Source organism: Ruditapes philippinarum, unplaced genomic scaffold (assembly GCF_026571515.1).
Source record: "Ruditapes philippinarum isolate M1 unplaced genomic scaffold, ASM2657151v2 ctg5653_1_1_1_1, whole genome shotgun sequence".
NCBI lineage: Eukaryota > Metazoa > Mollusca > Bivalvia > Venerida > Veneridae > Ruditapes > Ruditapes philippinarum.
In genome coordinates this window covers 3,772-18,797 of record NW_026863775.1, presented here as the reverse complement: position 1 = coordinate 18,797, position 15,026 = coordinate 3,772, and the positions used below count along the sequence as shown (strand labels likewise).

The window sequence follows — 15,026 nt, the reverse complement described above, 5'->3', positions numbered from 1 at the left end:
AGCAATTCGGTGTGTGAAATGGATTTGATATGGACTTTTTTTACTCTGAAAATGAGAACAGGGCAATTTGGTGTGTGAAAGTGATTTGATATGAACTTTTTGGACTCTGAAAATGAGAACGGAGAAATTTTGTGTGTGAAAGGGATTTGATATGGACTTTTTGGACTCTGGAACCGAAAATGAGGCTGAATTGACAAAATATGGTCCAATTCTAATTTCTGCTGGAACATCACGTAGTGCCAATAATTTAAAAAGGTGTGAAATAAATGTCTCTACAAAAAGAATTGGGTTTAACCTATACATAATATAGAATATATATTTGCTTAGTAATATGAATTCTACCAAATCGAGCAGCTTGTGCGAAAACTCAGCGCTAAGCACACCTCAAATAGCACTATAATATTTTCTGTATGGAAATTATTCACTCTGTCAAGGGATTTGGTATTTATTTATTTATTTATTTATTTATGTGCATTAAAGTGCATTAAATATCAGCGATACTTTCAGATAAAACTTCACAAATAACTGCATGAGTATGAAAACAATATGTGTGTACAGCTTCTGAAATATATAGATACAGAGCCATCATATACAAATGTATTTGCAAATTATGATAGAACGCTGTTTGTTTGCCATTTTCAACCAATTCAATGTTGCATGAAAAAGCATATAGATCACCAAAATCACTGTCGCATCCGAGAGGTCCTTCCCGTCAAACTTTGGATAGGGACGGATATGAATAATAGCCGAGATGTACCGATTGCCAAATTCAAGCATGCGATCCACATGACCAAGATCTAACAAGCGTCGATATAACCAAGGCAAAAACATTCTTGACAATTCCCGCCTTTTTTTCAGAAATATGTCGAATTTGCAGAATTCGCACATGTATTGCATTGTTATGGCCATACTATATATATACTTGTTATGTATTAAACATGTATTGCATGTTTATCCATTACTTACTTACTAACATCGATAACATTACATAGTTGTTTCTGTTGACGCTTCTGCAAATCGTACTTTTCATTGATTATGTAACAAAGTGAGTATATTTACTCCAGATATACATTTTGAACAAGAATACATTCCGATGTCAAAATGCATGGTTTCAACTGTTATTTTTACTTTGTGCTTTAAAAGAAATAGAGGAAGTACATTTATTTAGTGAATTATTCATGTTTTCCTTCGTTCATTTATATAGGGGAATTTAATTCGTGGATTATTCATGTTTTTTTTGTTCGTTTATATAAGGGAATTTAATTCGTGAATTATTCATGTTTTAATCCTTCGTTTTATATAGGGTAATTAGGGTCTTTCAAATATTCGTATTTTGCTTCTTGGCTAGCCATGGATGACACATAATTGTGACTTTTGATTAATTTGTTTAAGGACCAATGAATGCTGCTCACTAGCTTCCGGTTGCGTTCTGCTTCGCGTAATGTCGCGTGAATGTTAAATTTGTTAGAACGCTTTTGATTGGTAGACCTCGATGTACAACCTGACAAAGAAAATCCCCTACCTGAAATATTGAATGAAAAGTAATTAAATAATTGAAATTTTTCACGCTCTGTTAGAATAGAAAAAAAATATACAGGATGTATTCCAAGAAAGTTAGAGTTTTTTATTTATACTTTTGTTTATTGCTATTCAAATGAAAAGGTAAAATCCCCAAAGACCAAATAAAAAAATGAAATAAAATGATTAATACGGTAAAACAAAAGTAACTTAATAAACACAACGCTCTTATTTCACTGCTGCTTCTTGTGTCAATATGAAAAATACCAAATTATAGGTTGGCATGTAGGCAAGGTACCATTCAAATATATAGGCACAGTAGTAGTGTATCTAAACAATAATTATGTATCAGTTTGGGGGAAAAAACTATTGTGTATAATGAATTAACAAAATGAACACAGTAGGTAAATATTATAAACAACATATTTACATTATGAATAATATTTCCACAACAAAATTTGTACTTTTCGAATGACTTTTAATTGAAGATGTTATATTTTTGATCCTTGAAGATCGTTCAGCACGACATAATTGTTGGGAGTGCATGTTTTTGATACTTTTAGTTCTTTCCAATTAGGTGGGTTTTTCTAGTCGGGCGGTTCCAGTATTCCTCACGTGAAAAATGTTTAATTCACCCTTAGCATATGTTGCCTGCTTTTTAATCTTGTGTTTTGACTGTGTATCTGTGATATGCTGCCACCCCTTTTAAAATTCCATTTTATTTAATTCCGCCCATTGTTTTCTCGTTTAGTTAGGGCACACGGATTTTTTAAATGGGGACCATATGCTTTACATAGAATGGCACTAACGTGTTACATTCATGGTTCCATGATAATCGCCATATGAACACATCTGCGGATGTTTCAAAATTCAATACTTTACCAGTTCATGTTAAATTCTGCTTAAGCCGGTGCTAGGGGTGTTGGGCGGCAGCTTGCAATTACCACTATCGTCCATTAACAAGGTCAATTAAACCGAGCCTGCAACTTCTACAATTTTGCAGTGTTGGACTTTGTAGGAATTCTTTTTTTCCTCTAATTTATTGTTATTTTAGTTTTAGCGATTTCACGACGATTTTCAACTATGCCGAAAGTGGTTGTCGTCGGTGCCGGCGTCGTCGGATTGTCAACAGCAATTCACATACAGAAACAGCGTCCATCAACACAAGTTACCGTTGTTGCCGATAAATTCGAGAAGCAGACGACAAGTCATGGGGCTGGCGGATTATTTCGGCCGAATTTAGAACATCTCCTTGGTGTTGACCCTGACACTGTCACGTAAATAATCGATTTTTTTTCTATTTAAAGATTTGTAAGATTAAAAACAAAATACAAGAACAGTCTTTAAAGGCAAGCGACAAATATATCTTATATTGTTAGCGTAAAAGTTATACATGTATATATAGTCAGCTTTTATTGAGCTGCCAATTATGAATACAATATAGCACTCATATAAAAGTTTGATCGTCAGTGTAGTTTACGGGAATTAATATAGAGTTTTGAAAAGTCGCGCCAGTTTAATGTAAAGAACGTCACTAGTACTCACTACATCCGCAATAGCACAGTCAGTTAAGTGATTGTCTAATATATAGGAGGTCTATTGTTCGATCCCTGCTGTTGTCATTGTTTAAGACCTACTCTTTCTAGACCTACACTTACTCTACTCTTACAAGACTATCATAGAGTATTGTATACTAGTACTTCAAGACACTGGACACCTTTAATGTGAAAATGTTAACAATTGTAATTCTAATGCTTTATTTGTGATTGACTGACTGATTGATTGATTGATTCATTCATTCATTCATTCATTCATTCATTTGATGATTGATTGGTTAAATAATCGATTGATTGATTAATTAATTGATTGATTTATTTATTTTTGTAGGAGATGGAGCCATGAAGGATTTAATTTTTATTCAAAACTGGCAGTGTCACCGGAAGCGGCCGAGACCGGTCACATGGTGATGCCAGGATATGTCTTTAGTAATACAGAAATCAAGGTGGGTCGATATGATTTACAGACAGACTTTAAATTATCATTTATAAAGTAGATCTGTGAAAAGGCATTTAAGACTTTTGTTTCTAAATAGTTTTTGATACCAAAAATGAGTCAATCTCATTTAAAATCAGATCATCGTTTTCGCTGCGGCGTTACTCGTCACTATCTAGCCAAGAGCAGTAAAGGGACAGTTATAATATGATTTTAATGAGATTGAAAAAAATGAAGGTAAAGATAAGAAATATTGGTAAAATATAGTTATAGTTACACATTAGTAACTGGATCGGATGCAATTTGCAACTTAATTAAACTAGTATACACATATTCAAAATAAGACAACAAAAATTCGTTTCATTACTGCACAGATTTGGAAATTGTATACTTAATTCACTTGCCTTATCAAGTAAAGTTCTTCTACGGTCACCTAAGAAGTACATGAGCAGTACGTTTATTGCTTTTCAAATAGAAAGAAATATTACATTAAAGATTTGTTTAATGGCAAAAAAGAAACAGCAAAAAAAAGCCATTATAAAAAATAGTCCAAAACAACTAAACAAACAAAACGCGCTCATTTTCGTATTATATAAGAAGAACTATTATTTGTTATAAAGCCCTCAGAAGGGCCATGGACAAAGCATTAATATATATAAAGCAGACACACGGCAATACGTGACGAGAAGTCGAGACGGCATGTGCATTCACGAGAAATAATTCTTTAGTAAAAATGGAAACGTAGCTCATTTACTTTGAACTGGATCACGTTTAGGTCTTTATAAAATTTACTCACTGATTTTCATTTTTAACGTCTGCTTACTTTTTAGAAAGTATATAAAATCTAGATTTATTAAATAAAATGTAACCACAGACTATACTCCAGATATGATATTCTTGTACCTGTTCATTTACAAGCATACTTTCTGGAATAATTATATAACTTGTTAACTTTTGATGGGATAGAACATGTGTTTAATTATATGTAGAGAAAATACAGCTAACTTGATCATAAACTAGATCTTGTGGTAATAAAGCTTGGGTAATGGTATTTCTGAAGTGCCTATACATACTTAAATACATATTACTACATATCCTTTTAATCATATTATATAGATAATGTAGTTTTGAAAGGAATGTGTGGCGTGGCTTATAAGTATTATACGACATTAACGTAATGAGCAGGCACGGATCCAGATTATTTTACTAGTTTTCAGAGGGGTTCACTTTGATTGCGCTTGTATTAGCGTGATTATTAATCCGACAGCCCCCGCGCCCCCCCCCCCCCAAAAAAAAAGAATAAATAAACAAAAGAAAGAAATTGAAAAAAAGAAATGCGATTCCACATACTAGCCCAATACCAGTGTATGTGGGGGTCAGGACCATCTACCCCTCTCACCGGCGGGGGTGGGGTCAAGACCATCTACTCTTCTCCACGCCCGGGGCGTCAAGAACATTTAATCCTGTCCGGGGGACCAGGACAATCTACTCCTCTCCCCGCCGGGGGTGGGGTCTAGATCATCGACACATCTTCCCGCGTGGGGTCGGGTCAAAACCATCTACTCCTCTCCCGACCATTCTAAAGATCCGCGCATGATGAAGGGAAAAAATGTTATAATATATAAGTTTTACAGTATAAATGTTTGTGTACGGGACAGGTGATAATATATTTACAAAAAACAAATGCATTTTTAATGTAATTTAATGTAGAAACACATGCATGCTAAAATACATTTATTCGATATCTATACAATCATTATATGAATTGTTAACAGTATGTGTTGTACACAATATTAAAATGAAAGGTAAATTCTTTAATATAGATTTTCTAGAATATGAATAAAAGGTGACATAACAATCCTTTAGTCTAGCAATAAAATTAATACACCCAAAGCAAGGAATTCTCATATATTTTCCTATGTTTAAGGTCGTTGATTTTAAACCACTTGTCATTAACCGTTCGAATCCTGTCAAGGACTTTGGATTTTTTCATGTGAAGAAGCTATCCAATAAGCTTACAGAATGTCGGAGGTTATACTCAGGTGCTCGCTTGTGCCTGAAAAAATATATGGAGGGGCAACTTAGATCGTCCTCCACAAGTTAAGCTGGAAAGTCGCCGTATTTAGCTCCAAATGATCACATAACTTATATACAATTTAGAAATAAAAGACACATTTCTATGTTTTGGATCTATTTTTACACTCTATAATTTGTAAATTCTCTAAATTTTCAGAATCCCTTGTATAAAAGTGTTGTGTTCAGTTTTCGTCAGTTGAGTTCCGAAGAATTGGAGAAGTTGGCAGTAAAATACAAGTACTTCAATTATCATTTTTCTTTCATGGTTAAAGAGCAATTGTCGGTACCTCTGCGTCCCTTTCTATAAAGGATTCTGTGTAACTCTTTTTTTTTCGTAAATCAACATTAAAAAGAGGACCGATTGTTTTTAAATGTGATAAGTTGATTTTTTTCTTAATATAAAAAGCAATTGTGGGAACTTCTGCCTCCCTTTCTAAAATGTATAATGTGCAACTCTTCTTCAATCAATCATTATTAAAAAGAAAGGACTAATTGACTTAAATTTGAAAAGTAGATTTTTTTCTTTAATATATACTGACTTGGGCAACGCTTTGCGCGAATTCCTCGATTGAGGTATCTCGCAAAAATGTCTTAGATGGATAAAAAGTTGTCCACGGCGTTTTAGGTACAAATTTTCTGTCTGCCAACAGGTTTACAGGTCATGGGAACTTTGACCTTTGACCCTCTGATCTAAAGTATAAAAGGGCTCGTCTTCTGGCTTCGTGAAAGTGATATCAGTAGGCTTAAGCGTTCTCTATTTATTGATGTGACGATCACTGTAACGACCATGACCTTAACCGTTTACATACTAAGCTAAAATATACAGGTCATGACTGAATGTTGAGAGCGGGGCCATGACCTTAACCGTTTACATACTAAGCTAAAATATACAGGTCATGACTGAATGTTGAGAGCGGGGCCATGACCTAAACCGTTTACATACTAAGCTAAAAATATACAGGTCATGACTGAATGTTGAGAGCGGGGTCATGACCTAAACCGTTTACATACTAAGCTAAAATATACAGGTCATGACTGAATGTTGAGAGCGGGGCCATGACCTTAACCGTTTACATACTAAGCTAAAATATACAGGTCATGACTGAATGTTGAGAGCGGGGCCATGACCTAAACCGTTTACATACTAAGCTAAAATATACAGGTCATGACTGAATGTTGAGAGCGGGGCCATGACCTAAACCGTTTACATACTAAGCTAAAATATACAGGTCTTGACTGAATGTTGAGAGTGGGGCCATGACCTAAACCGTTTACATACTAAGCTAAAATATACAGGTCATGACTGAATGTTGAGAGCGGGGCCATGACCTTAACCGTTTACATACTAAGCTAAAATATACAGGTCATGACTGAATGTTGAGAGCGGGGCCATGACCTAAACCGTTTACATACTAAGCTAAAATATACAGGTCATGACTGAATGTTGAGAGCGGGGCCATGACCTTAACCGTTTACATACTAAGCTAAAATATACAGGTCATGACTGAATGTTGAGAGCGGGGCCATGACCTAAACCGTTTACATACTAAGCTAAAATATACAGGTCTTGACTGAATGTTGAGAGCGGGGTTGGCGTAAACGATCTTGCAGCTTTTTAGAATAACTAAATAATCAGATAAATAACAAATGTTTCACAACGGGAAATAATTACTGCCTTCTTTATCATGATAACAGCAAACACAAGTTGTTGGCCGTTGTTTGCTGCGGCCTTTATATTTATATTCGTTTAGCTCAATGAGTTTGTCGGAGAGACTGTAAGTTCATTGGGCCAGGCAGTCCATAAACCCTCAAAATGGTTTAAGTTTTAGTGTTTTGTTACAACTCATTGGCAATTTGGCTGAAACATTTTTTTTGTTTCTTTATAGTAAAGTTTATATAATGTAGTGATTAACTATTTACAAGTACGGATGACAATTTTTTTTTATTACTTTTATAATAGATAAGTTCATATTTTATTGCATGTATCTAACATGCTCTTAACACATTATAAAAAAAAATCATTATTTAACGATTTGTCTTTTATCTGTAACATCAATAAATTGGTGCAAAATTAAAAAATTAAATAAACCAACAATAACCGATTAAACTTATATATTTATTCACTATTAAGAGTTTTATAAACTGAGATGAATAGCCACTTTCGTATTTTGATGTGTAACTATTTCCTACTCATTTGCAAGTTTAAAGCTGCATGTTTCCAGATGAGCTGATATATTTTAAGAAAAAACTTCAGAAAAATGTACTAAGATTCTAAGAAATGTAAAAAAGATTCAAGATCCAAATATTAATTACATGTTATGTGCGATCAATGACCTATTTTGTAGCATCAGTTAACTTATTTCTGGCGCGTGACTACTAATTAAGGACTATGTTTTCATATTTGACGTCTTTTGGGGGTAATTTACGTGGATTGTAAGATCCGTTTGCGATGTGTAAATTACTTTTTTTGTTCTCTTCTTGTACATACATTTACAAAATTTTCATGAAAATTAGCATAAATCTGGAGGCATGTTGCTTTAAACAATGGACGTACGATCGTACACAGTTATTGTTTCAATATATTTTTGTCAGTTATACATAGCTGTATTTTTTTATTTAAAGATCCTGTAACATAATTTTTATGGTTTTATATTATAAATATGATGCTCAAATTAAGATTTATCAATTCAGCATTATTTATAAAGATATTACCGAATTTAACATTTCATGTAAATAAAGGGAGATAATAAAAAATATTTTCTATAAAGACTGAGTCAAATTTTTCAATAAGAAATGAATGTCTATATTTTAATAAATACATATATATATGTACACATATTTGCAGTACATATTTCACATATTCTTCGATGTTTGAAAATTGTTTTATAAGCATAAATATATACATATATATAATTTCATTTAAGTGTGGTATACAACCTCAATTATAACATACAGGATCTTTAATATGAAAATGTTAACTTTTTTTACAGATTTGGTTATCAAGTAACAACAGTTATAACAGACTGCAGTAGATTTATGCCATGGTTAATGAGAAAGTATGTTTATCGAAGTATTGATTTTTAATGGTTATTGACACGAAAGCTACGTCATTTTTTTGTCTGTGTCAATTAACCACAGATAGCGGCTTTCTTGAATTCAGATGCTATTTTTAAATGTACTTTGGAGAAAGTAATTGCTCTATATGATTAAATTGCTGTGTGTTTATTCCTATTTCTTACAAAACATCTCATGAAAGTTTCCGTGTTATTATAAGTTTACTTTCCGTGCCAAGTAAACTTTTCGTGGAAAGTTTTTCCCGAAATCAATTTAACAATTTCCTTAATAAGTCCCATTTATTGTGACACATAGTTAAAAATAATAACAATAGTTAAAGATAGCTTTTTTCGTTCCTGGTGTACGCCCACTTTGCTTAATAGAGAGCCCAGGGGTCGCTAGTTCGGTCCTCGGGTAAGGCGTTATTTTTCCGAGATAATTGCCTTTGGAAATATAATCGTATGATCATGTATATCTAGCCGCTGATTCAGAAAATCATGTGAGATAAGTTGTCGGTCACTTACGGTGAAATTTGTAATAACTGGTTAGTTATCCAGAAAAAGTGGTTAACTGGGTCGACCGCTGGCACACGTAAGGCCAAAAATAAGTTGAGATTGGCCTAAAAACAGGACAAAGAAACGATGTACCCTGCAATTCTTTTTTAATAAATATTGATTAGAAATGTTTTTTCCGCTAATTACATACAATGCCATGACATATTATAAATGTAATTAGACAGAAAAATCGATTCACGTTTCGTTTATGAGTAATACAAGATGTCATTACAATATTGCTAGTGTCTCATTATTTTATTAATCAAATATCATTTTTGTTTACACATTTTTTTCACATTTTAGTCATGAAGAATTGAAATTAGTCACTAGTATTTTTAAATATTTTATATTGTTTTATGTTTTAGATTTAAAGAGCAGGGTGGTGTGGTAGAGAACAAGCATGTTGATAATCTAGAAGAGGTATTGTTCATTAATCTTGGCTGATTGTTTTTAGTACTGTGGTTACCTATAGCAAAATGAACAAATTATTATTTTTTAGACTTACCCATTCTTTTCCACATACACTTTAGAAATTTTAGAAATTTCCAACATGGTTAAACACATTAATAGCTAGGTAAACATGACATTCTTGAAACTAATGGTACGCAATTCATCAAAACCGTGTTTTATTAGCAATAAGTCTTAAAATAAATAACAACAAACACAAAATAAGTTATTTTGTTTATTGCTAATTAGAAAACGATTTTGAACAGTTTTGTTTATTATAAGATAGGAAGTGATTTTGAGCTGTGTTGTTTTTCAAAATTCTTGTAATTCAAAAAAGTATTCATCTTTACTTAGCTTTTGTCTCTAGTTTTTTTTTCACTTTCCGAATATATTTGCAAGATTCTTATTTCTTTAATCTTAATATAAACATCGGGAAATATTGTCGAATTGATCGACACAGAAATTAATGATCACAGTGATTTTGTTTTTACAGTTTGTAGGTAAATATGATGTGGTAGTGAACTGCTCTGGAATACATAGTCGTGAGCTGGTGGGAGACAGGTCTGTGTACCCTATCCGAGGTCACCTTATACGTGTAAGAAACACATTAAATTTTGTATATATTATAATAGACTAAAACTCTATTGTAGTGGATCATAACTGTTTTCAAATAATTTTATGCGATTATTTCAACATTTACTACTACACAACATTTACCGTATGTTTGATGCTGTGTGATGTCGACATATAGGGTTACTTTTGTCGTCTGCGTCGTCGGCGGCGGCGTCCCATTAGGCTTGTCCGGAGCATAACTCAGTCGATATAAGCCGGATTGATTTCAAACTTGGTATGTATGCTTCTTTCAATGACCCGAAGTGCAGTGCACAAGAATCGTTACTTTGCACTTTTTTATTTTTTGAGTTATTGCCCTTTGTTCATTTTCATACTTATTTTTTGACGGGCCAATTCTCCCGCCCAACTGGAAACTTGTACTTTCACTTCATGATTTTTTAGTTATTGCTCTTTGTTAATTTTCATACTTAATAAGCTTGTCAAGAGCATAACTTGGTCATTATAAGTTTGACTGACTCTAGGCAACCTTTTTTCATTGACCTGAAGTGCAATGCACAAGAATCCATTACAGAGTCCTCCATTTGATCTGTCAGTGTTAAACTTTTCCATGGTATTTTTATTTTTTATAATAGAACAGTTTTATTAATCCTGACTTAACATTGTTACAATCAGTTCAAATTCTACTTAAGTTAAAGGAACATGTACATTGTAAGAGCAGTGTTTATAAATAAGTTGAAATAACCTATATTTAAGACGAAAATGCCTAACTGACAGCTATACTATTGATAAGGCGACACATCCGACTTGCGGAGTTCTAGTTAGAAATGCTATAGCATCATTTATTTTTATGTTTATGTGAATGATTCCACAACAATCACTGTTGGTTGTGAAATTTAGCTTTATTGTTTAAATGTTTCGCGTCACAAACAAATTTGCTCGTAAATTTTTTAGTGCCATATGTTTACAAATACAAAGTTTATTGCTTATTATTATTATTATTATTATTATTATACATTGGTGTAAATATTCCGTTTCCTGTTTCAGCTTAAAGCACCTTGGATTAAATATTGGGTGTATACTGAGGATTCTGCTTATTTTATCCCGGGGTATGTTTAACTTAATTTCTTGCCTTTAAGCAAGTTTGTTAGTGTTTCTACGGATGTATTGCTCGTGTTTATAGTGCACTAGTGGTGCAGTATTTAGAACATGTCTAGTGGCGGTATAGCCGAGTGGTTAACGCGTCGGACTAGAAATCTAAGATTCAAACACAGGAGCAGCCATTGTTTCCTTGAGCATGGAACTTTACACTGGTCGGTTCCAGGAACGGGTTCGAGAGTGTGTCTATAAGCTGTAAGCTTCCTTCACAATCAAACTAAAATAAATTCTGTATAAATTAACCTTTGTCAATATCTTAAAATAAAGTATATGTATGTTGGTTATGATTCTGAGAAAATTTTGTCTTACAGTTATGACTCACTTGCGATAGGTGGTGTTCGACAAAAGGACAATTATAATTTAGAAATTGATCCTAAAGACACTGCCGGCATACTGGAGAGATGTTATAAGCTCTGGCCTAGTCTACAGGTAATTATGCATCTATAATACTTTGTATATAATACTATTTTCATCTTGCTGATGTGCAATATATCAACAGTATAAATTTTTTGTTTGTAAACATCAAATGATTTATCATTTTAGGGGGCGTCCGTGGCCGAGGTGTTAAGGTCGTTGACTTCAAGCCACTTGCCCCTCACCGCTGTTAGTTCGAATCCCGACAGGGACTTTAGATTCTTTCATGTGAGGAAGCTATCCAGCTAGCTTACGGAACGTCGGTGGTCTTCCTCCACCAGTAAAGCTGGAACGTCGCCGTTTGACCTATATTGTGTCGGTGTGACGTAAATCCCAATCGAAACAAATTTATCATTTTGATGTCAGTCAAAAATCAGTCTGCCAATAAATGTAGTATTCCTTAAAATTATTGTTCCCTTGTATTAAAGTTTAACTAAGTTTTCTTTTGAAATTTAAGGATAGTTTAGTTTAAGATGTGTATTTTAATGTAGAAAATAAACATTTGTAAAAGAAGGGAATGTGCATTTTTTTTCTGAAAGTTTAGAATAGTTTAGCTTAAAATATATATTTTAATGTTGCAAATAAAAAAATTTAAGGGAACAAAATGTGAATTTTATGTACTTGATATTGAAAATTGTTTCCTTTTAACATTTCTAAACATTTCTTCGCCCAAAATATTGAGTATATAAGTATTTTTAACTGATTTGGTTATATAGAAACAAAACGCATGACTGTAAAAAAGTATATGTTTTGTTTTGCAGGGCGCACCAGTTCTTTCAGAATGGGTAGATTTGAGACCTCACAGAGATCCCCTAAGGCTAGAAAAGGAAACCATGAAATTTCCAAAGGGATCTTTAAATGTAAAGTATCATGCATATTCAGAGTTTTTATATTGAAATTCTCTTTCTATTTAAAACTATTTCAGTCAAACATTACCTGCAAATATTTTGAATTCTTTACGTCCATAGAGTTATCGCTGGTTTGGAAAAAAATGCACGTATCAATTTTGTTACGTCACTTCCCTTGTTTTGTCAAATTATATTTCATTATAAAATAAAGAGGGGTATAACCCCTCGAATTATTGGAGGTTAACCTCTCAAAACATTGGAGGTAGAAAACTGTGGAATATACAGTTATATATTTCGTTACGTTGTATATATTTCGTTAGTCACTGTCCTTGTTTTGTCTGATTATATTAAGGCCGAAAACCACGGCAAATACAAATTAGTGTTTTAAATTAATATGATTTCTGTATCGTTTCATAACTTATCAGTATTTGCTACAGAAAATTTATACATAGTGTAACACCAGCCCTATATTTTATAGATAAACTCACCGAATTACCTTAATAGCATTTGCGTGATATGATGTGATCAAGCGAAATATGTCATATATATTTAGTGTCGTGGCAACAAATTATCTATTTCCAACTATAATGACTTCAGTAGATTATTACCGGGCTTCAAAGATTCCATTTGAGTCTTGTTTCTGTTCCATATTAATTGTTTTAATACTCAGTAAATAAATAGAAAATGTGATTAGCTTTCATGGACAATATCAGTGAAATTCTATTTGAAGAGTATTCTACTTAGTCCCATAATTATATATTTTTTGTCACGTAACTTTTACTTTATCATTTACTGAATTGTTATCCCGAACGATTACAAATATGCAAAATGTGCAAATCATCGAATTTTCGTAGTTATTACAAAAAGAAAATAACATGATGGCTATAATATGTATTTGTTACTCCTATGCTGGAATATACAATAAAACCTGTGTTAAAAGACCGAACACGACTTATGTAGACAATTGGTCTTTATTCGGAGGTCAATTTGTTTTACCTGTCCAATAAAAGGTTGTTGGCGAGTGGAATTTATTTACAGGGTGGTCTCTAGAACAGTTTTGATTGTATATATACAGTCACACATACGTATATGTGGGTGAAATAGTTTCAGAGACACACTTAGTTACATTTCAATCTTTATTATGCTTGAAAATACTTACTTCTTGAGCGCAATGATCGTAGCATGTACATATGATAATGTAAGTCTGATTCCCTGCTTTCATTTACTACGTAGTGCAAGGGGCAAGAACTCCAAACCAATTACGTAGTGTAAGGGGAAAGAACTCCAAACAATTACGTAGTGTAAGGGGAAGGAACTCAAGACTAATTGTAACGTTAGACCATTATGATGTTAATGATTTGGTGCTGATATTTTTCAGGTTGTTCACAACTATGGACATGGAGCGTTGGGTATAACGTTAGCCTGGGGGACGGGGAAAGAAGCCTCACAACTTGCTGTTCAATGTTTATCATCATCTACATCAAAATTATGATTTTTAGTTTTGACAAGAAGCGACTTGTCTCAAGCTATTTCCTCAATTATTTTTTTTGTTCCTTTTTATTCAGATTTTGTTTTTTATTTTATGATTTAAATTGTTATTTAGAATATTAAGATAATATATTTAAAAGTACAAATTTGATCGTTAAAACTTTGTGATTGTTTCATTGATGTTTGGCGGAAGCTCAATGTTAAGCAGAAAGTTTCATGGGACCACGCTTGATGTAAAGTTTTATTTTGTGTTCTAAGTCTTTGTAAAATTACTTTGAATATTTGCAACTTTTTTTATTTTAAATGTGGCGCAATACAGATCATTTTAATGAGACTGAACAATTGAAATCTTTTTTATTTACATGCAAAAATCATGCTCTATTCAAGATCCTTTTTTGTTGCTTATAATTAAAGGTCCATTATGCCCATACAATGCTAATATTTTCATTTATCAAAATGTTTAACCTATGATGACCAGTTACAAAATCCGAAAAAGTGCTCAATAAACCTCTATAGGTAAACCATCTACTGTTTTGCTTGATGTTTGGAAATTGGCGCTGATATTGTGATTTAGTATTTTGTATAGAAGTCAAAATACCATTTGTTTACATTGTGCCACCTTTATCACAATTTTTGTTACATTCAGCGTTATTTTCCTCTGGTGATAAGCATGTTACATGTTCTAAGACATTTATGAAAAAAAACAAATGTTTGCCTCTTCTCTGGAAGTAAATATGTATTCATTTCAAAGGCATAATGTGCCTTTAATATAAACTGTTTTTACTCTCTTTTATCATTCCATGTTATTGTAAATTGTTTACACAGAAATGTGCCTTTTTAATCTTTAAATTTTAATTTGTTATATGTGTAATTTACTTAAAGGGGAATAAAATGTATCGATATCTTA

General features: G+C 32.8%; 1 protein-coding gene across 3 annotated transcripts in view; it reads left to right on the top strand.

Moving 5' to 3' along the window:
- LOC132723299 (D-aspartate oxidase-like) overlaps positions 1-15,026 on the top strand; it is a 20,087-nt gene extending 5,061 nt beyond the window's left edge. For all 3 annotated transcript variants that reach the window (XM_060707974.1, XM_060707975.1, XM_060707976.1), the window contains exons 2-11: positions 2,573-2,795; positions 3,406-3,520; positions 5,744-5,823; positions 8,577-8,642; positions 9,560-9,614; positions 10,135-10,236; positions 11,259-11,320; positions 11,681-11,798; positions 12,545-12,643; positions 14,010-15,026. In XM_060707974.1, coding sequence (XP_060563957.1) covers positions 2,573-2,795; positions 3,406-3,520; positions 5,744-5,823; positions 8,577-8,642; positions 9,560-9,614; positions 10,135-10,236; positions 11,259-11,320; positions 11,681-11,798; positions 12,545-12,643; positions 14,010-14,123 — 1,034 coding nt within the window. In that variant the 3' untranslated portion in view covers positions 14,124-15,026. The remainder of the gene's footprint in view (positions 1-2,572; positions 2,796-3,405; positions 3,521-5,743; positions 5,824-8,576; positions 8,643-9,559; positions 9,615-10,134; positions 10,237-11,258; positions 11,321-11,680; positions 11,799-12,544; positions 12,644-14,009) is intronic.